Here is a 23,975-nt window from a genome sequence, read left to right on the forward strand (position 1 = left end):
CTTTCTTCTTTTACATGCTTCTTTCCTGATAATTTTATTAAATACTGTTTGATTAAGAAGTCCCACATGGCTGCATTTTTTAGTGTTAGACACACTGCTTACCTTGGTTCTGTATAGCTTTGGTTATATTGTTTTCAGAAAATTCTGATTCTCACTGAATCTTATAAATCTAGACTATGTTAGTAATATGTTCATGTATCTTAAGAGAAGTGAGAACATGAGATAATGAAGTTGTGCATTAGAAAAAGACTTCAACATGGGCTCTTAGAATTCTATGTATACTGCCTTTTTGCTTCTGATTTCTTAACTCCTTTTTTAAGTTTTGAACTGAAATTTTCCTGTTAATGGAAATATTTTTACTAATGCTGAGTAGTTCTCAACATTCTGAAATACTTTTCTCTAGTAAAAACAATTTTGATACTGTGTCCCTCACTGAAGTCGGCAAGTGCAGTTGCCAAGTTAATTGTGCAGGACCACGCAATTAAATGCATGTCGTTCTCATAATCCATGTTCTGTCATGACCAAGTGCTAGACTTCCTGCAGAGTAATCTAAGAAAAGACTTTGCATTTATCATGAACTTTGGTGCATGGAGGTTTGCTCTAGTAAAATGTCGAGTACTATCAATTAAATGATGTTAAATTTATGTTTTAAATTAAACATATACTGAAGTGCTGGCTATTATTGAATGCTATTTCCTCTTTGCTGGATACATTTGCAGATTTACATCTAGATTTTCTACATCTTTTTAAGTATAGAGAAATAATACACTCATTTATATATGAACAATTATTCACTGTAGTTCTTCCTTTTCCTTCTTATGTTCCATTTTTTACCTTGCTATTCTTATCTTTCATATGAATACTTTCTGCATGAACATTTCCTGCCAGCAGATTTGGCATAAGAATTCAAATACTGTCATATTATATTAAATTACGTGCTTGAAGTTGTTGAAGAAACTGCTTTCCCATTGTGGAAGAAAACAAGTTTGCATTATTGGGTGAGCAAAGAAAAGCTGACATTTCATATCTCTGTCTATCAAGGCATACAGATCATTGCAAATGTACTGTTGGTAACTTTGTCAGCATGGCAAGTGATTAAGTGGCAATGTATTTGAAAGAGCTGTGTTTATACATCAGCCTCCCATAATTTCCATAAGTTCTAGAGCTCTTATTGTGGTGACGCAGAACTATCCACCCATATGTATTTACACCCCCTTCCAAAAAACCCCAACACCAACAAAACAGAGATTGATATTTTGGGATAGGATGACAACTGCAACCATAGCCCTGTACACAGGCTAAGCAATGTGAGGCTGTGTGCTGAGGAAGCAGTCTCTTCATGCAGGCTGAAGAACACCAGGGCCCCAAAGCCACAGACATTCCAAAGTCTGGGCACTTAATTTAGCTGCAGATCTACCCAAAGTAGTGCGTGTACAGCTTTGCTATTCATTTTACATCATTCAAGATGTGGAAATGAGTAGTATGTCTATGCAGATGCTAATACAGGATACTGGATGCCCAAGGAAGACTTTGTGGGGGCATCATTGCTTCCCAAGCAGAAGTAGATTTTTCAAAGAGGAAAGAAAAGCAACACCAGTTCACAATGTCAAGTGGAGACTAGAGCAGGATTCAAAAATCTGAAGTGAAAAACATGCAAAATTCTTCATGCTAAAATACTGCTTCCTGAACACATTTTATCAACAGATGGTTTTAAAAATTTCTTTCTCCATATATGAATTTAAACATTTCAGGAAGCTAATCTATTTCTTTTTTCTCTCTCTTTTTTTTTTTTTTTTTGACACATTCAAGTTTTCTCACAGTCTCTCAGCTGTGATTTTTAACTTAACTAGTCATTCAGATTTGATCTGTGAAATATCTGGTGGGGCTGTGTGAGATACTTCTACAGACACTATACCACAATTTCTTTTTCACTTGGAATACTATTATATGGAGGTATTTGGGTATTTGTTTTAAAAAAGATTAAAAAATACTCCAGGGCATAAGAATGACCTATATAAAGCACTCCTAGAAGCATTTACTACATCCAGAATTCTAAATACTATCTTATTCTGAGCAACCTAGTAATGATCTGTTCGGTGGACTATTTTCCTTCTAGTTCAGAATTGTAGCAATCACACTGTCTGACTAAGAGAAAAAACAAAAAGGATTATGAGAATGTAGAAAAAACGGATTATGAGAATGTATGGATCTTTTCAGTAATTGTTAATGCAATATAGCTCTTACCCAAACCCCAGTGAAGCTTACAGAACATTTTCCCTTTATTTTCAGTAGTCCTTAGACTAAAGTGTTTTGTCATATTTTTGAGGAAATGCAAATTACATTGTTCCTTACCACTTTTCATTTTACCATCTCTTCACATTCTGTTCTGTTTTTTCAATTTTGAAATATGGAAAATCAGAAATCTGAGTTATAGATAGATAACAGGTATCCAGGTCACACAAGTGCTTTATGGAATGCCCTTTGGAAAAATTTTTATATTGAAATTTATATTCAAAGCAGTCATCTGGTTTAGTGTCCTGTGGATGGTCAACAGCAGATGGCATCACTTGCCTGCAGCAGAGTTCCTTCTAATTCACATATGTTAGTATACTGTTTGTTGTAACCTAGATGCTACAGCACCAAATACCTGAAGCATTTCATTCATTTTCAAGCCTTTCTGGGAAGTCTCACCTTATTTGTCCACACAGATCAGAACAAATTTCATAGATCATCCCACATGAGATACTTGTTTTGATAGTTTTCAAACATTATCTTTCCAACTATTAACCAAAGGAACTACACAGGAGGGTAGGCATGAATTATTACCCTTTAATTTTCATGGACTTTTGAAAGATAGTTTATAAATAATTTATTAACAAGTAGTAAGTGATTAAGGAACATTTTAAAGAACTTAGAAGCTTAATGAAAATCAAAGGGGAAATCCATAGGCAGCATGATTTTCAGCTGTCTGCAGTCAAGCTATAAGAGGCAGTATGGAGGTATACTGGGCTTGAGCCCGTTGACTGCCACAGACCTGCCTGTGCTGTCATTACTGGTTTATCAAGAGAAATTTATTTAAGAACAACTTGCAGGTCCTGACAAGGCAGGGTGTTGAATAGGAATTTCTTCAGAAAACTGAAAAATTGTTGCATATACAGCTAATTTGTCTGCCTCCTTGGTTAGCACAGATCTCTTCTGGAAGGTCTGTGTCGTGGTTTGGGTTTATCTATTATTTAGTGTCATATAATTTGAGGCAGCGAGGCTGTGAGATTTTTTGTCCAGCTGTGGCTAGAGCTAAGGAAGGCTGACTTGCAAGGTCACCCAAAGATTTCTTTCATTTAGCGGGACACCACCTCATCTCAGCAGGGAGCCTGATAATGTGCAGAGAGGCAGGCCCTGTTCAGCTCATCTTTGGCTAGTGCAGAAGTCTTACAGATTTCCCTAAAGTAAAGGCAAGGGTCAGCCAGCTGAAGGAAAGAATGATGGAAATGGGGCTTAGAGTTAGTTTCTGCAAAGGTTTGATGGTCAAGCCCTGCATTTATTTTTTTTAAATCTTATAGTAACTCAAAAGCATAATTAAAGACACATACACAATTTCACCTGGAATTCTGAGTGCTTAGAAGTATCCTGTTGGGGATTTTAAGCTTGGTTATGTGGTAGTTCAGCCTTGCCCAACAGCCAAACTCCCACCCAACTGCTTGCTCACTCACTCCTCAGCAGGACACAGGGAGAAAACAGGAAGAACAGGAATGAGAAAGCTGCAGGGGGCGGGGAATAAAGACAGGAACATTGCTTACCAACTGTTGCTGAGGGCAAAGCAGGCTTGACTTGGGGAAGATTAACCTAATTTATTGCCAATTAAAAGAAAAATAATTACTAATTCAGGTAATGGGAAGCAAAAAGACAAACACTAAAACAACACCTTTTCTGCCCCCTTTCACATGCTCAACTTTACTCCAGACTCCTCAACCAAACGACCCCCTCCCCAGCCATGGCCAGTGCAGGAAGGATGGGGAGTGGGGGTTACAGTCAGTCCATAACAGTTTCACTTTGCCTCTCCTTCCTCCTCACACTGTTCTCTAACATGGGGTCCTCCACAAGCTGCAGTCCTGTCAGGAAAATCTGCTCCAGTATAGGCTCACCACAGGTGGCAGTTCCTTCAGGAATATCCATCTGCTCTGGTGTGTTCCTCTCTGCGGGCTGCAGGGAAGATCTGCTCTGCCATGGAGAACCAGGCCTTTCCTCTGACCTTGATATTCCCTCTCTTGTTCCTTCTTCCTCTCTCCCTGTGGCGTTTTTTGCCCTTTTTTCAAAATAACTGCTCAAAGAAGTGCCACACACTTGGCTGATGGGCTCAGCTGTGTCCTGCCATGGGTCTCCTGCGTAGCCTCCTCCCACAGGCTGCACCCTGTAGCCACCACCACTACCAAAACCTTTCCACCTACACCCAATACACCTAGTCTTACCAAAAGTGGAGTGAGTTTGAATAAAATTTCTTAACATTGGCACCATTTTACTGAAGTCCAAGAAGTTTTACCAAGTGATTGTAATTGGTTTTGTCTTCTAGTGGAATAGTTTGGATAGTCCTCTGGTAATTTACTTCTTGCCCAGACTTGATTTAATTCAGCCGGTAAAATTCACTTCTGAGGGAACAAGTCTAGAAAATTCCAGGCTGTGATTCTGATTGTTTCAAAAAATGTTTTCAGAATAGCCCCTGCAAATACTGGATACGCTGCTAAGTACATGTACAGCTCTTAAAAACAGCGTGTGATACTTCTTCTCCTAAGAACATAAAGTCAGGGGTGTGGAAGAATCACAGTATTCATTGATTAGTAATTAGTGAATCCATTTTAAAGGTAAGGTTACTGTATCAGTAGTAATGATCTCATATAGTAAGTTTCCAAAAGAATTTTAGAACTTCAACATAAAAAAAAGTGGAAGAATTCAATAAGTGTATTTCTGAAAGAGGGGAGCCCATAAGAAAAAGGAAACAACAGCACATTCAAAATTACTGTAATTTGCAGCCCATACATGGCCCTTGATTTGTCAGATAACTTCTATAGAAGTCATGAGATTTTCTTGAATGGATAAGAAAAGTATATTTCCTACTGTTACAGTTGTAGCTAAGTTGTTCTAGCATGGAAATATCTAAACTACCATCATCAGCTTGGGAGTTAGAAATGCCTCTACAATATGAGTCACTGCATTGTGCTTTTATTCTACTTGTATTATCATATACCCAGATTGACTCCATCAGCCTTATCAGAGTAACTGGAGATTTTCGCTTGTCTAACTAAACAAAATCTGATTACAAGTCTTCTGTTATTGAAAGCACTATTGTAACTGCTTCAGAAGAACAATCTGATTTAATAAAAACAGCATTGCAACCATTTACAGGTCTCCTAGAAAGAACTAGCCCTGCTTTTCCTCTGGCTGGAGTGGGATGTTGCGTGGCAGTTGTATCACAGTATTGCAGTGCATTAGTAGAGAACAAAAAAACAACACAATACCGAAACTGACAATAGTTTGTGTGAAAATACATACACTAAAGAAAAAATAACCAGCAGATGGGAGGAACACAAATAAGAATGTTTTCTCAAGATCTGTTTAGAAGAAAACGTCATTGGATGACTTTTCTACTTACATTCAAAATGAATCAGCAAGTCTTTTGTTACCTTTAAATGGTTAAGTGATGAAGACATAAACAATGTATTTAAGATACAAAACCAGAGGCAGGTTTAGTAGGCTGTTGCACATACGCCACAATCAGAGGGGCCTCCTGCCCTCAGTATCTAAGGGGATTGAGCATATCTCCTCTGCAGTATTTGTCACATTTTTCATTCCAGCAGGAGAACCATAATCATAGAGACATAGGATGGTTTGGGTTGGAAGGCATCTTAAAGATCATCTAGTTCCAACCCCCTGCCATGGGCAGGGACACCTTCCACTAGACCAGGTTGCTCAAAGACCCGTCCAACCTGGCCTTGGACACTTCAGGGAGGGGGCACCCACAGTTTCTCTGGGCAACCTGTTCCAGTGTCTCACCACCCTCACAGGAAAGAATTTATTCCTTCGATATAATCTAAATCTACCCTTTTTCAGTGTAAAACCATTACCCCTCATCCTAAAACTACACTCACTGATGAAGAGTTCCTCCCCATCTTTCCTGTAGCCACCTTTAAGTACTGGAAGGCCACTATAAGATCTCCCTGGAGCCTTCCCTTCTCCAGGCTGAACAACCCCAACTCTCTCAGTCTGTCCTCATAGTGGAGCTCCAGCCCCCTGATCATCTTTGTGGCCTCCTCTGGACTCTCTGCAACAGGTCCATGTCCTTCTTATGTTGTGGGCCCCAGAGCTGGACACAGGACTCCAGGTGGGGTCTAACGAGAGACAGTAAGTAGGCAGAATCACCTTCCTTGACATGCTGGCCACACTTCTCTTGATGCAGCCCAGAATACAGTTGGCTTTCTGGGCTGCGAGCACACATTGCTGGCTCATAGTCAAGTTTTCCATCCACTACCCCTCCCAAGTCCTTCACAGAACTCCACTCATTGCCCAGCCTGTATTTGTGCTTGGGATTGCCCTGACCCATGTGCAGGACCTTGCACTTGGCCTTGTTGAACTTCATGAGGTTTGCACGGGCTCATCTCTCCAGCCTGTCAAGGTCCCTCTGGATGGCACATCCCTTCCCTCCAGTGTGTTGACCGCACCACTCAACTTGGTGTCATCGGCAAAGTTGCTGAGGGTGCACTCGATCCCACTGTCCATGCTACCAACTAAGATGTTGAACAGCACTGGTCCCAATACCAACCCGTGATGTCTGAGGTAGATCTTGTTTCCAGATCACCTTTGTAGATTTCTAAACAGCAGTGTTTCTGATAGTAAATTAAAAGACAATCTACAGGGTAATATTTGTGGACAGAGATTTTTCCACAGCTTATCAAGCCAATTTACATTCCTTTTCATAGCAAGTACATGTATGGGGTATAAGGCAGAATTTGATGAATTCATGTTCATTTTTGATTTGCTGAAGGTTTATTTTCCTTTAGCTTTTGAAGACAAGCAGTCTTCCTTATGTGTCTAGATAGTTCTTTCAGCCCATATTTTAGAAATATTGATACTGTTCATAAAAATGAGAGTTAAGCATAGAATTTGTCAAAATAATACTTCTATGAAAAGGGGTATTAACCCCTTGATATAATTTAGCTACTCTTTTAACGGGAGATAATACATCACTATGTGTTTTTAAATGGTAATAGTAAAAGTAAAATGTTGCTCTGTTGTAAATGTGTGACTAAAATTTTTAAGTTAAATTCGATCTTTGTTCAGTTTAGTAGTCTTTAGTTTCACTATTTTCAGTGGAACTATGAATGCTGGACACCTGTGGGAATTCAGGAAAATTTGAAGGTGTTTCTCAGTTGTCAACAAAATTTTGGCAGTACAATAAAATCATCTGTAAACTATTTTGGAAAAACATCAAAATTTTTAATGGAATTTTCACTCTTTTTCATGTTAAGGAGGGGCATTTTAATCATGTTTATTCTTGCATTTTAAAATTATTATCCAAAGAGCTGCATTCACCTTTCTCAGGTATACTGGATACTCTATGGTTGGTCTAAGAGCTCCCTCTATAGGTTTTATTTTCATTATCAGCTTAGAAAAATACAAAGGAAAGTAAATTCCTTCTTGTCAGTGCTTCATAAACATTCAATTGAACATGACCTGATTTTTTAAAAGCTGGATTTTATGGAAAGAAAACCATCGATTTTACCAATTAATTTTATTTACAAAAATGTATACTTTTAATTTTAATAGCAGCCTGATAAACTGCATAACTTAAGCTACTGTTATATAAAGGAATAAACCAGCATTTTTTCTTTTGTAACTACTTTTAATATGTGTAGATATCAGAGCTCTCAGACTGCAGAAGTATGGCTCACACAGTAGTACAGGTTTCTCATCAACTTAGTATTCACGTCTTTGAATAAGGACTTCTACCCTTTATGGCACCCCGGTGGTATAGTATTCATGTGACAACTACAGAAATTCCTAGTAAGGGAGGGACAGGTTATCTGAAAATATTTAATATACAGCTATCAGCATAATTTAGCAGAGAGCAAAAAGGAAAATTGGAGCCAAATGATTTGCCAGTTTTCCCTAGACATCAGCAAGTGTTTCTAGGTCCGATAAGTAATCCTACAGACCTCATGATGGGAAGAGTCATTGTTGGTAGTAATAAAGTAACCACCTGGCTTTCTTTCATACAGTTTTTATTATTGAAAACAAAACCAAAAAATCTCTGTATGAAGGAACCAATTTTCTTAGTTCTATTTAAAAATCAATGCCTACTGTTTTCTAGTGAAGATCAGACAGTAGTGAAGCCTGGCAGTTATTTAAACAATATGCCAGCTTGCATGGACCTATAATCTTTACCCTACATGCAAAATATATGCACATGTACACCCATCTCACCATTCCCCCTCCCTCATGTATGGGAACATATGCATCTTGCAGCTTCACTGGCAAGATAAGAGGCTTTCTCACAGCTGTAGAATCCCATAAATTCCATCTTTGGTCCCTTCCAACATGGGCCATTCATTGCATTCACCTTGTGAAAGGCAGCAGTGCTCCCCTGTCAGATGAAGTATCCCCAAATAGCCACAACATGTGTATCCAAATTCTGTAAAGGTTAGTAGTACCTCTTTATCTTACCTAAGTGGATAGGGAGAAGCAAGAAAATTTCTGCTCCACAATGGATACAGGAAGTGAGCACAATTCCTATTCACAGCCTTGTGGCAGCTGTGCTCAGAAGCCAGCAGTGAGGAACTGGTCTTCAGCTCATGGGCAGGTGCTCTGTGCTGTGCTAGGTCTCATATGCCCAGCTGCACGTAAGCTGTTAAACAGCTCTGTTGAGAACAGGATTTAGCATAGTAGTTGTGTGAGATTGTGCCATATGAGATTTCTCTTGAATGTCTAACTGGTCTTCATAAAGAAATCAGTTGGAGTAGCTGAAACAGAGGCAGCTGACTTTGGGGGATAATAATACAAGTTTGCATGAACTTTGTAAATAAATATGAATTTGGTATGTCGCTATTTAATAATAAACATATCATAATCAGAATTCTGAAAGTTATGTCTGTACTAATCCCCTGTTCCCTTTAAAGGGAAATTTTAAGTCCACTACACAGAATGTACTTCAGGGATTATAAAAGAAATCTTTATGTGCATTGGCATCAGAGCATGTGGCTTTCAGAGATGAAAATGAGGCCTATATACATACATAGGTGAAAATTGTTTGGTTGCAAGCTAATGGAATTCTTGTGGTCATTATTGCAATTAAACACTAACTAAACAGTTTGAGACAATCAATGAGGGTAGTAGCCTGGAAATAATTCTCATATAGACTTTCGTTAATTAAAATATTTTTCTTGGATGTCACTGCAGTTACTCTGGATTTGCAAATGAGAGATGAATTTTGCCCACAGCCCAGTCACAGATGCTCCATATTCTTGAAAAAACAAGAATGGGTCAGAACATTCATATATCATAGATGTTTCTCGTTCTTATTCTCATGATATTCAAAAATATAGTTTAGAAGAAAAATACATTAGATTTACAACAGAAAAGTCAATTAAAATACCTATTACTATGCTTTCCAATTACTTTTCCAGATTATTTGTGAATAGGAAGCCACTGATAAATTTGAACTGGCTTATGAGCCAATTGTCTTGTATATAATTGCTGCTTGCTTAGTCTGCACAATTAAAAATTCTGTCAGTAAGCCCCAAAAATTTTTAAATAAAGGTTTTCACCATATTTGCCTCTTAGAAATTAAATAGCTGTATGATGAATATACTGTTTTCTTACACCTGTGTGCAGAACCTCAATCTTTTTGCCAGAAACAGCTAGAAAGGAAGAAATACATTCAACATTGTAAATAAAGTTCCTGTAATGGCCATGTCTTCTGAAAAATCTAAGGATTTCTAGCACCTGAAACAATGCAGAGAAAAATAGGACAACCATAATCCAGTTTTACCTAAATTTGCTACAAGGAAATTATCTTCTCATGATCTAAGTTTCAATACTCCTGTTAGTGATAGACTTGTGGTTAGAAGTCTAGCTTTCAGACGAGATAAACAGATTCAGCTTTACTTGCATAAGAGGTGGCGTAGATCTGTATCTCCCTATTGTAAAGAGCTCTCATCACCGAACAGAAAAAGGTCATCGTTCCCATCTGTGGTGGCTTTATTTTTTGCAGGTTCCACTTTGGACATGAACATTTATGGGTCAATGCCTTGCAGGTGGAATAGGCAAATCAATGACTCATTTATCCATTACTAGTTGTGTAACTGTTCATCTTCAGGACACATGAAACCCTGCTCAGAAAGAAAAGTTTAGGCATCTAGGAAACTCAAGCAGCAACTGAATGTGCTTGTGTGTATACTGGTGGGGCTCCAGGACTTGGGTATTACATGAAATTAGCAATAGTTTTGAAGAGCTAGATTTTGGACGTGGGTGCTAAATATGAAAAGTAAATGGAATTTTACACTCCCAAATCTTTTTGTAATCCCTCTATTGGTAAGGGTATCTCAAAGGAAATTACTGTATGTGCGCACAGGGAAACAAGCTGCAACGGTAAGTGAGGCAGATGATGGAGAAAAAACAAAAGCTGTATATCCATCTACTGCAGTAATTCCATGGTGCTGAATTTGGGAATAATGTTCAATGCACACGTAAGAGTATGTGACACTAAGGGGTATAAAAAAATCTCATCTGTAAGCTAAAAGGCTAGACAAACGAGGATAGTAAAAGCCTCTAAGAGGCCATGTATTATCTAAATATGTATTGCATGGTTCTTAAATTTAGCTATCATGGAAATAAAACCAGGTAAATAAGACCCTAAGTTCAGAAAGTTAATACTATTTCAGAGGAAGAAAATGTAGTGTGATATACTTCTGCTGTATTTGGCTAGCTGCTTGTTCAAGGTGTATTTGGTTAGATGAATTGTATTTACTCCTGAAACTGCCTATTATATCAAACATCTGCTCTGAAATTCATCCGATTTTGTAGTAACTCTTTTAAAAGAAATATTGAAATCATTAGGAGGAGTACATGCAAAATGAAGGACTAGATGATGGTCTTGAAAATGCTGGTATGATTTAGAAACAAGTTACTTCTGAAGAACTACTCCTGATTTACACTGAAACAAATTAAATTTCTATCTGGGCTATATGTGTTTTATCTTCTTTGGTTAATACAAATACGATTACATTAAAAACCCTTCTTGCCATCTACCAGTTTGAAAATAAATGCTGTTAAATTTATGGTTATTGTTTATGCAAAGAGAACAGTCCATTTCTGATCACCTAAATGATCACAGATCTAACAGCTGCACTTCATATAACCATAGATTGGTTAAAAATGAAACAAACGGCAAACACAACTGAGGAGAATGTTAAGATTTAACTCTTGTTAAACCAGGAATAGATACTATGAGTTAATGCAAGATGAAAAGTACTAGATACTTAATGCAAGGTAAAAAAGTATAAAATTTGTAATATATAAAGTAGAACTTCTAAGTGTCTGAGGAGTCTGCAGTTAAGTACAGTTTTTAAAAAGCTAATTCAGCACAATTTTGTGTTCATGTATGTGTGTTGTAATGCTGTGTGTCTTCTAAGTATAATTTTCAGCATTTCAGAGTTAAAATTCTTTATTTTGTTATACTACTGCTTATGCAGTCACTAAAAATGTTTATGTTCCTATGCTTTGAAAAGAATGTGAGATTTCAACGTGTATCCATGTCTAGGAAATATGTGTTTTCATATGCAGTTAAGGACTTGACTGAATAAGCAAAAAAAATTCTGTCAGGTAGCTAAGTTTTCAGGAAAATTATTCAGGATCTTAAGGCTATCAAAATGTTTTCTGAGTTTGAATCACTGAGAACAGGAAAAAATAGGAAGCATCTGAAAAGACATCTTCAGAGTATTTGGGGTGAACCCTTTTTGTTCTGCCACCATAGCTTTATTCTGTATTTATAAGATGCAGGAAATACCATATTGTGCATGGTATAGTTTTTCAACAAACACAGACTTCGCTTTAAAAGTAGAAAAGTAGACGTAGATTAAGAGAAATGCACATATTATTGTCTAGCCAAAAGAAATAAAGCTCCTAGAATGGACAGGTTTATTATCATGAGTAGAGTATTTCTCCTAAAGTAGCACAGACCACAGCAATTGTAATTTGTATGCCAGTCATTTCCTGCCTTTTTAATGAGGTCTACTTTGTAATGGATTGGCAGGTGGGAACAATCTTCCTTTGTCCCTTCTGACTAAGTCCAGTATGGTGTCTTCTCAATTTTCAGTCTTTTCCAATCTTGTCTTTTTTTCTTTTTTAGCTGGTATTTTTGCTTGTTTAAGCATTCTTGGTGGTACAGCTTACCACTGCTGTGATTCTTACCAGTTTTTATTGGCATGTACAAACACCAGTAGTCCTCCTTCATATGCTGTGGAAGTGCTAAGGTTGCTCTTTCCTTTCAGGAAGGTTCTCTCCATTTCTGTGAAACCTTCATGGTCCCATTTGGTTTCTGATGTCACTTGGAGAGACAGGAACCCTTGAGGACCTTGGAAGACCACACAGTTTATTCCTCATTGGAGGCAGATTATGGCAAGTCCTTGCATCAAATATTCCTTTGAGAGCACTCCTTTCTCCTGCTCACTGAGCCACATGCATCAGGGCCTACCTTATACTGGCCCTATTTTCTTACCCCAGGATATGACTAAGTACTTTCTTCCTTGGTGTCACTGAAATCAGTGGCAGTACATGTGCGCTTTCTAGGTCTCCTTTGTTAGATATAATGGTGAATCTCAAATACAGATGTCATGGTTTGAGCCCAGAGGACAACTGAGCACCACGCAGCCATTTGCTCAACCCTTTTCCCTCCAGCGCTGGGAAGGAGAAAATGAAGAAAAAGGCTCAGGAATCGAGATAAGGACAGGGAGGCTTGGCTCACCCATTATGATCATAGGCAAAAGAGAGGCTTGTTAGGGAAAGAAAAAGAACATCACTTTAATTCAAAACACTGATGATAATGACACCGAACAGACAGAATGGGACAGTGAGAAGTGTTACCATATCTTAAACCATGTCCCCCACCCCTCCCTTCTTCCTGGGCTCAGTTTTGTTCCTGATATCTCTACCTCCTCTTCCAGCGGTGGAGGGGTGGGGGATGGGGGGTGCAGTCAGTCCACCACTTCTTCCTCCAGGGTGGCAGGGGCAGGAATCACTCTTCTGCATTCTTCCCCCTGCTCCACGTGGTGTCCCTCTCACGAGAGACAGTCCTCCACAAACTCTCCCCACCATGAGTCCTCCCCACGGGATGCATTCTTCTCGAGATGCTCCGGCGTGGGTCATCTCCACGTGTGCAGTCCTCCCAGCACCGAACTGCAACAGTGGGGGCTGCTTCTTCCCACAGAGTCCCGGGGTCCTCCACAGGCCACAGGTGAATCTCTGCTCCTCTGGTGACCTCCATGGGTGGCAGGGAGGGAGGCCCTGCCCTCTCACCATGGGATACAGGGAGGGGTCTCTGCTCTGGTGCACCTCCCCACCTTCGTCCTTCTTCCTTCCACTGACCTCCGTGTTTGCATTGGTGTCCTTCTCATAACTCATCCTCCAAGCCCCCACCCCGTCTCAGATTCCCTTCTTAAATATGCTATCACAGAGGCTCAGCCGCTGTCACTAATTGACTTGTCCTTAGCCAGAGTTGGGTCCAACTTGGAGGCAGGGGAGGTTTTGAGAAGCTTCTCACAGGGGGCCACTCTGTAGCCCCCTCCCTCACTACCAAAAAACGTTGCCACTCAAACCCAGCACAAGAATTAACAGATTTTAGCATGGAGTATTCATTTGAACTGAACTTCAGTAAGATTGTACAGCACAAACTGATAGGATTTTCCTTAAAATAGAGTTTTTAAGCTTTGTTCTTGACAAAAGAGCTGGACTTAACATTTTGACTGGACTCTGGATCTAGATATAAATAATGACCTCTTACCTTAGGTCAGAAAGAACCTATTTTGCTACTTTAAATAGATATTGTCTGATGTATTTCTTGAAGTCTTTCGTCTAGATTGGTATTAAAAAAGTATTTGACCATAGCAGCCCAATCTAGTGTTACTGCAAATAATTTCTCAGGTAAGTCGCTTTGGTTCCCATGAAGAAATCCACAATTCTACTTTTCATATACAGGAAGGTCTTTTGAAGCATCAGTTTAACTACAGGAAAGCCAATCCCTGTAAAGAATGCTAGCAATCTTTTTATTGTGAAAGCTTCATTTATATTATTCATAGGCTAGAAATCTGCAAACGTGCTGAAAAGTACTTTTCATTTCTTGGCAGTAGTATTCAGAAATGCCATTAGATTCAGGTTATTTAGAAAAGCAGGTTTCTGCAGTTGTTATAAAATCTGGTTTTGAGGGTTATCTTGCCATTTAACATCACTATGTAGCAAACCAATGGCAAGAATGTCTGAACATGAAATGGCTGAAATCCTAACTCTTCAATCTTACCACTTACTGCCCTATTGAAAGTACCTTTAGAAGGAGCATTGAAAACCTAATTGTCATCTATGACTGAGTAAATCACTTTGTTACTACTTATAGAAACAGTTAGGTTTATAAAAATGTACGTTTACGCCCATGCAGCATTGTTAGCCTACAAAAGTGAGATGTAATGTCTGATTTTACAGCCAGGCATGAGAAATGGTTCTTGGATCTGGGTAAATAATCTTCTTAGAGTCCTAAGCAATTAATTGGAGGTGTAGGATTACTCTTGATTTCATTTTTTTTAAAAAAATTCTTACTACAGTCCTGAAAAAAATCTTGAACATCCCGTTCTCCTCACAGTGCAGTATCACATGACTACTGATTTAAACACAGGGAGGGGAAAGAAATTCAGGTGAAACTGTAGAACCGAAAGGCTACAACTGACTTGTTTCTGATGAGCATCTTCGAAGTAAGGTTGATTATGCCTGATCCAGGATTTGTAACCTCAGCTGTGACTGTGAAGGTGGCCCTGCAGTCTCTTGCATCTGCACCAGGACCAAGGGTAACTGAAACTGGATGGCAACAGAACACTTCAGTCTACCAGAAAATACTTATCCAAAGCTTTTAAAGAGGAGGAAACATCTCAGTCACTTATTTTCCCCTTTTCCAAAAATATGTAGAAGAGAAAATAAGGACATTTAATCTTACCAAAGACAACCTGAGTTTAGCTGTTTTAAGCCTAGAGCTTTATAGAGCTAAAGAATTGTTTGTAAATACAGTTTGGTAGAAACAGGTTTTTTGTCACATACTCATAGCTTGTGAAGCAGATTATGATGTGGTTGCTTGCAGCAGCAGGGAAGTGGATTTGATGATTCTCACATCCTTCCATTCCCATTCCTAACTAATTTTTTTCTCTTTTACTGCAGCCCAGAAGATGGTGAAATTCATCCGGAAATCTGTAGACTATACATCCAGTTGCAGTGTTGCTTAGAAATGTACACAACAGAAATGCTTAAGTCCATATGTCTGCTAGGATCACTGCAGTTTCATCGGAAAGGTATTGAATTGCACAAATATACAGGTGCTGATCTAAAAAAAGTCTTTTGGGGCAGGTATGGGTATTTATGAAAGACAAAGCACCAAACTGTAAAATGAACTATACCTCTGAAGCTTTTCAGCTACTGAAAAAAAGCCGTATTTCTGTTTCATTATCATCATTCTTACAGAAGTGTGTCATATCAGGCATGTATCACTAATGTCATTGCAGTTTAGAAGTCTGAGTGTTGTTTTAAAAGAGTGGTCCCAAAACTTTTAGCTGTTGTCAGTCATATCAGTGGGCAAACTACCTTAGTCATTTTATTAGAGGTATTTTTGTTGGGTATGATACTTGAGGGCACGTGTTTGGTGGAGCAATATGGCATGGTTTTAGTACTAAACTGATTCCTTTACTATCACTGTTATTTATCCAGCAGTGCCAGCTTATAGTAAAAACCAGATAAATATGGTTTAAAAGTATCTAGTTATAAAACTGGATACTAGGTTCAGAACTGAAATCTAGAGTATTTTTACACACAACGGAGATGTCATTGCTTCAGTGAAAATGCTCTAATGATTCCATATTTGATTAGCCACCTACTGAAAGGAAAATGTAGAAATGCACATAATTTACTCAACAGGTTAATTAGTAACCGCATTACTCAGTGATGGCACACTGATTGGGGCTGTATCTGTGCTGATTGTAACTACTCTTTCCCCAGATAATATCTCAGCAGAATATCCTAGGTAAAGACAAGACAAAGTTCTGTAATGAACTGTAATGAAGGTCTTGTAATGAACCTTATATATTTGCTGTCCTTCTGAAAGATCCCTTAATGTATTTTTCACATCTAGCTGTAGGATAAAGCTGAAGCCAGTGATATTTTTCTTATGAAAGTAAGAATTAGAAGTTTGTAACTGCTCAGTTGAGCATCTCAGTGATTTTCTCAAGTTGAAAAGAAATCTATAAAATAGGAAGAGACAGAATTAACAGAGCCATCATATAACAAGATGCCAGTAGCTGCTAAAATGAATCATCATTTTTTAAGAGAGATTGTACTACATTTCCTAGCATTGGCTACAGTTGTCAAACCACCTTCTGTACTTGCAGAAGAAAAGTAGCTTGAGGTAACCCAAGTAACACCGATAATGTCTTGTCTCTCCCTTTTGCCCCTGAATGGAATCTACATTAATAAATAATGTAATCATGTAATAAACTAAGCATCAAACTATTAGATGTCTAAAGTTGGATAAAATTAATTACAGCATAGTAGTATAGGCCAGCTTAGTTCCTATCTGGCAGTACTTTTGATAAACATTGGTTCCTCATCTTACCATAGAGGAAGTCATGGTAGCTATTCTGCCATTGCTAAATAGAGTAGGTTTTGTCCCGCATCAATATAGAGATAACCACAGTAATTTGGCTCCAAGTTTCTGTGATATTATTTGAGAAAAAGTCATAATAGGCAAAAATTATATAATCACAGGGATTGAAATAATTTGAATTTTGGAACTTAACCCATAGAACATTGCTCTTGTATAGTAAATACTTGGTATTTACAACACCTGGAAGTATTGTAAAGGCATCATGCAACAAGGGAAACTCCAGTTACATGTTAAATATTTTTTCAGAGTGAAGGTAGTCATATACTAGAACAGGAACCCAAAGAGGCTGTGAAATCTCTGTCCTTGGAGATACTGATAACTCAAATAGCCCTGATCAATCTGATGTGAGTTGGCCCTGCGTTCATTAGGATGTTAGACTAGATGACCTTGCAACCTATTTATTCTATGTTCTGCCAAAACATACTATTTCCCAAGGAGTGGAACGAACCCATAGCTTTCTTTAATTTCTTTATTTATGGAGAATGGTACTGCAGTGTAGGCTACGTGCACAAATTTATCTCTAGGAATGAAAGAGTGGTAATTTCACCATTATAAAATATATTGTGCTGTTGTTAATATATAGCTTTTTCACCTTTTCACCTTTTCAGTTTTTGACCAGTTTTTCACTAGCTGAGTGACCATATTAAAAAAAATAATAAAATCATTTTCCTCGGGTACAAAGAGTACTACCGTAAGAAACAATTCCTAATTTATAAATGTGCATGTCTGATGTTTTTCTGTGTTTTGAAGCTCATTTTTGAAGGTAATACTTTCCATTTGGATGTAATATTTTCCATTTTCTGGTCCTCTTACCTATTGGATAACTGGTTTGTTAGGTTTTTAAATCTCCATGAGATTTCACCAGCTTATATTCTTACTTGGGAGCCAGCAGAGATTCAAGTAGAGTGACATGCAGGCTGTTCTCGGCAACCTGCAGCTAATAAATAATAATGTGGGTACTGTTATCTTGACCAGACATTATCAAACAAACTATAGAACTGTTAAAGTTAAGGCAGTGGGCTGATGCTGATGCTCTTTTCCCAAGAGAAACTCAGCCAATGATCCCTACTGGGAAACAGATGCTCTTTAATGAAACACCACACTACAATTTAAAGGACTGAGCTCTGTGTATTTTCAGTCTTTCGCAGCACTGATCTTCTCATCTCTCCGTATCTTTCTGCCCTACTGAGCAAACATTCCTATAAATACTGTATTTTCTTGCATATTTACAGTGCTTTAGATTAACTTACTACTGTCATACAACCTTTGCTAGAAAAGTCAGATAGTCTGTTATTTCTTTAAGATGTAACAGTCACAGTGGGGCTGAAAGCCATAAATATTTCCAGCTGTGTTATGCAGTAAGTAAACTAAGGTAAGTGCTGTGTAATACATTTTTTTCTAAGATGCATACACCACAAAAGCCCAGTGTTGAAAATACATTATGACTGCGAAGTTCAACATTCAAGAAGTTTGCAAAGGACACAGTGAAACGTGCCCAGGTAGCCTTAATTCAAGCTTTTGTAGTTACTAAGTCTTTGGTTAGCTGATCATATATTTTATTACTCCTCCTTTCCACAGCCCCAAGAGTCCTGGCTAACTGATACACATGTGAATATTTACTTGTGCACACATTTTCCTTTTATCCTAATTGTTCAGTATCATACCTTGTATTTATTACACAGAATTCTGTTCTAAAGGCAGAACCCTTCTGTTCCTCAGACCTTTCTCAATAACTCATACACTGATGGGAGTGTCTTCAGAACTGCCTTGAGTGGTGAGGTAGTAGCAATTTTTCCCATTGTAAGGAAGGAACAAAGAGCAATTAAGCTAAAGATTGCTAATTTAGAATCTGAGAATGCAGCATACTTTATGCAGTGCTGTATGTGTTTATAATTTTTCAGTAGCTTCATTTGCAGCTGAGTGCAAAGAATCTCTGGGTAGAGCACCAGACAATTAGAAATACTTTGTCAATAACAACTCTGAGGATCTGGGTTTAAGCAACTTGGATAGGATCACATGAAAACTTTGGGTAGGTATAGAGTCCAGTTTTCATGGCAACACTGTGAGAAACTCTCCTGTGTCTTCCTGCAGTCCCTAACATGATGACTTTAAGGATCTTGTTGTCCATTTTGTCTTAGCAAATACCTTTTGGGGGTGACAATAGCAAACACCTACTGGGGGGATGGCACATATGGCAGATGGCAGCTCATGTTCCATCTCTTCCAGGAAATCTTCTGAAACTTCTCACTGAATTTGCTCACCTAGTTTTCTTCTGCATCATTATCACACTCTGGCGGAACTTCTCTGGATAGAAACATCTTTCTCAGACTCTGTCAAGAAACAGATGAATTCACTTACCTAGGACCTGCAGCTTCTCTCTCAATCTTGGCTTTTGCTTTAATTGTTTCCCTCCATCATTTGAATTATATAGCTTTGTGCCTTGGGGAGCAGTGTCCAACACAGTTCTTAAACCTAATAATACTTTTTAAAATTTGAACTAGAGTTTCATGGAAAGTAAGATGTTCTGAAGGACCTCTCTGAATTGTTTACAAAATTCAGCTCTAATTCCTTTAAACGTTGCATGTCTACTTTGCTGACATTGCATGTTCCTAACACTGACTATTCTTTTGGTTAAATAAACAAATCCTTGCTTAGCTAGTGAGATCTTAGAAGAAGTAGTTGACATCATTTCTGTCCATGGAAGCTACTGGATGTGATTATCCTTTTTTCCAAATGAATACTGAGGTTGTCAAGGTCCCACACTGAGAAAATCCAGAACTACCTCAGAGTTCTTAAGTATGCTTACAGCCACAAATATTTTGGGGTCAAAGGTTTTCACTGATATCTTATAAAGAACTTCATTACATTTTTAATATATAAACAGATGAAAGAGTTTAAAGAGCTTTGCTGATTCATATATCCACAATAATAATATATTCCTTTCATTGTTAGGAAACGTAAAATATTATTATCATCTTTGGATTGTTATAGCATGTCACTGTGGAAGTGCACATTACTGAAGTTTAATGTCTATACATGTTTATATAGAAACTGTTAATTTCTTAGGCTCATCTACAGATGTAATTGACTTGTTTGGTTTTATAATTACATATATTCTAAAATATTTTTTAAAACCTGAAATTGCAGACTGCAATCATTCTATTAGCTAGCTATGCAGCTTTTGAGCAAGGCACTCGTTTTAATAATTAAGGGAATAAACCCACATAAAAAATCAAAGGCAAGAGGGGACAGTTAAAAACTGGAGGTGTTTTCCAGAGTTCAAAACATGCTGTAAAAATAGTTAAAGCTACCTTGTCAAAGAAATACAGGGTTTGAAACTGGTAGCTGTTTGTGCTGAGTTTGAGCAAAAAAGTTTTGTGATAACAACATATATTTCCTTAAAATAGTACCTAAGAGCATGTGATAACTTATATTACAGATTACAAAAATAAACCCTCAATTCAGTGAAGGGATTTTTGTTTTATTAGACTTTGTTTAAATTACATGCTATTTAGAGTTTTGAAGAAGAAAGAAGGGATTGTCTAATGGATGTGCTACAGTCTCAGAATTCTATTTAAAGACTGGTGGATATGTGTACTTATTTACACATATCACTTACACAAGAGGGATAAGATATGAAAGAAAAGAGAAGCACACAGGTGTGGAGAAACAAGCACTTAAAAAATCCAGAGAATCACCCATTCTCACGTGGGCACTGTGAAGAGGCCACAATGAAGACAGGCATGGAAGGTGGAAAACACTTCTACCACAGTCTTGCTGTTCCTATTGTATTTTCCTTAAAAATAATATTTCCAGTGAGACAGTTTCTGAGTTCTGCAGGTCCCAAGTGTAAGTCAGGAATGAAGTTCACCAGGCTGTTAGCCATATTTGCCATATTTTTTTTCACTTCCTACATAATTCTTTCCTATTCCCCTTTTTATGTTCTCCTTTTCATTTACTTTGGCTGTGATCTATAGCTTGTGCATTTGTTCTTAATTGCCAGGTTAGAAGCTTGATGCAAATGCTGCTTTCTTTTTCAGAGGGGGTTTCTCTCAGCTTTGTTAAATTCTGTTATTCCCCTCAAAGATCTTTCCAGTTCATATCCAGTGAAATCTGACTAGCTCTGAGGGTCCTATAATAGATGTTTTTTCATTATATAAGTTTCTCTGCAAAGCAGGTGATGACTAAGAGTAGGTGCATAGGATAGTATGACAGAAACAAACACAGAAGTCACCACAGAAACATTAAGGAGCACAACAGGTGGGACACATAAAACACAGTGATCACAGATGATGTATGTAACCTTACTGAACTATTCATTTTCTACCCTCTTATTTATCCTCACCCAAATTTGATCTTCAGCATTATTTAATTCAGTGAATTTAATTTCATACCAAAGGCATTTTCTGCTTCTCAAGTTAAAAAAAAAAAAAAAAAAAAAAAAAGGTGAATTAGAGGCTTAGAGGCTAGAAGACAAAGAATACATCATGCTTTTTATTAAAATTTCACAGAAGAGTCTCTGTCTAATCCACTGGCAAGAACAGCAAGTCTTATGTGGACACCTCTGACAACACTGTGTGCATGATCAAACTCCAACTTAAGTTAATGAAAGTCCACTGACTAAACTGAAAGTAAAATTTAGGGTACGTATCCCTATTTTAAGCATGTGTAATACAAAAGGTATCCTTACCACCACTAGCAGAATGAGAAGATTAAAGAGCTTTTGTTTCTCTACAGGTTGTGCCATGTAGTAGAAATGTTATGCCTGAGTCATATACATTATTCAAGCAAAGTCTTTATTATTAGCTGACGCTTTTAACTGTTCTTGAGTGATTGAACAGGTGCTCTGAAATTCAAGAAAGGCTTCACAAATTGTTCACAATACAACAGAATTACTGGTAAAGAGCTCTTCGATTGAAAAGACATTTGTGCCATTCATTCTGCTAAATCTGCAAGAGCTTGCCTTTGTGCTAACAAAAAGAACATTACAGTCTCAGTGCTTCTGTCCTTAAGTTGCAAAAAATAACTTTTACTGTTATTTCATCTAGTATTGTTATTGTTTCCATTGAAACACCTTTCACATCCCTGAAGGATGCATTTATAGACAGGGTTGTTCTTCACAGCATGTCACCAAAGGTCAAATCAGAGTTCTAATATAAAACTTCAAAGTAATGGAAGAATTAACTAATACCCAGTTCCAGCACATTTTGATATCAGTGGGAAATTGGATGGTTTCCCTGGGGCAACCCTCTTTTACAAAGAAGTGGTGAGATATTGGTAACAGTATGCTGCGTTATAGGCTTCTTGTAGTGGGAAGAGTGATGAATAATGAAGCTTACACAAATGAACATTTAAAATTGTACAATATGGTCTACCTTAAAATAACAGCATAAGCTGCAGTTAAGAACCAGAAAAATTTGAAAGTTATACCTACAGGGTGATAGAGAGTAAAAACATACAATCTGGGAAGTAGGCTTAGGCTGCTGTTCCACAAGCAACTGAGTCAGCATAATAGCTTGTTACCACCAGAAGGGTCTTGATCCCTTTCCCTCTGTCTCCCCTCCCTTATCATGCCTTCACTTCTTTCTCCCTTCCACTGCTTCTGGCTGTATGGTCATCCTCCTCATTTGGCACTTGCTCTTGAACATATAGGGTTCTGAAATAAACTGACCTGAAATAAATCACTGCAACATCAGAAACATTTTTTTCTTTTATTGGGGTAATCTTCTACCATTCAATGGGTTAAAGTGGCTCACAGTGATCTGGCAGAGCACAAGTTAGCAGTGGATGCCGAAGTAAGCAGCAGAGAAATGACAGGGCATAATTTTTTTATAGATGCTAAACTTGTTATGTCAGGTCATGCAATCTCTTGGAATCTTAGTTAGATGAGTTAGTTGTGGGGGAAGCAGGGAAAAGGACTTCCTACTGGCTTTAAAGATAATGAAAGCATTAAGCAACTATCTTCTGTATCAGTAATGTCTAGTTTAACATTCAGACAAGTAGGTAAGAGTGGTTTTTTTTCAGCAAAGGAATAATTTACCAGTATACAACAGTTTAGAGAACCTACCCAAAAAGAGCTTCTTAACATACAGGAATTTCTAGTTTTAAAAAAACAAGGTTACAAGACTGACAGTGGGGATAGTTATTTGTGATGTGGAAAACAATACAGCATGGTCTGCAGCCTTGGTCTCTAGCGTCTCAGAAAAATAGACTAAATGACCGATACTCAGTTAGCTGTTCTTGTTTTTCTTGTTCTTTGTCAAACCTTATAGGAACTACTCAGGTTTGTCCTGATGTAAAAATTTTTCAAATTGCGGAAGTTATGAGATGAAAAAACATTTTCTTCTCAACTCCTCATGCCACTGGTTTAAATACTGACTTTTTTTTCTCTTTTTCTTAGAAAGTTTTATTTGTTTCTTTCTACGATTGTTTACTCCATTTCATGAGAGAACTCAGAGGGAGAAAAACTTTAACTTCTCAATAACGTGTCTGGGATGAACTCCAGTTTGAATTTACTCACTTAAATGTACTTGGTGCCAGGACTGTACTTGCCACTACAGAAAAGGAATACCATCAGACAGTCCAAAGGAGGTTTGCAAGGATACCAAAAAATCCCACCAGTACTTAACTCTCTTGCATGCTCCGCCATCATGGTCCACATTCTCTATCCCATTCTCCCTGACAAAAGCCCTGGCAGGTCTGTCATGAAGCACCCATTCACTTCCAACACTCCATTTCATTTTCATATAGTGAGCATGAATTAGACAAGTGTAAGCATGGAAATTCAGAATATAATGCATATTGGGCTGTGAGTGGTGGCAGCTATATAATGCTTTTAAAATCACCAAGTACAAAACTGTACACTTCTGTCTTTTGTTTTCCCTTAGTCTTGCTGTAATACTAGGAGACATGGATTGCAATGTTCTTTAGTGTCAAAGTTTTTGAAGTTGCTTTCAGAATATGTGTTGTAGTTTCCTTACTTTGTTCTGTTTTGTCCTCTGGCTCTTATTTTGTGTCACAT

At 37.8% G+C, this 23,975-nt stretch overlaps 1 protein-coding gene across 1 annotated transcript in view; it reads left to right on the forward strand.

Annotated features, from left to right (window-relative positions):
• RGS7BP (regulator of G protein signaling 7 binding protein) overlaps positions 1-23,975 on the forward strand; it is a 46,817-nt gene that overhangs the window by 13,895 nt on the left and 8,947 nt on the right. Inside the window, exon 3 of the mRNA XM_074856461.1 lies at positions 15,460-15,590. Coding sequence (XP_074712562.1) covers positions 15,460-15,590 — 131 coding nt within the window. The remainder of the gene's footprint in view (positions 1-15,459; positions 15,591-23,975) is intronic.

The sequence above is a fragment of the Strix uralensis genome, chromosome Z (genome assembly GCF_047716275.1).
Source record: "Strix uralensis isolate ZFMK-TIS-50842 chromosome Z, bStrUra1, whole genome shotgun sequence".
NCBI classification, from domain to species: Eukaryota; Metazoa; Chordata; class Aves; order Strigiformes; family Strigidae; genus Strix; species Strix uralensis.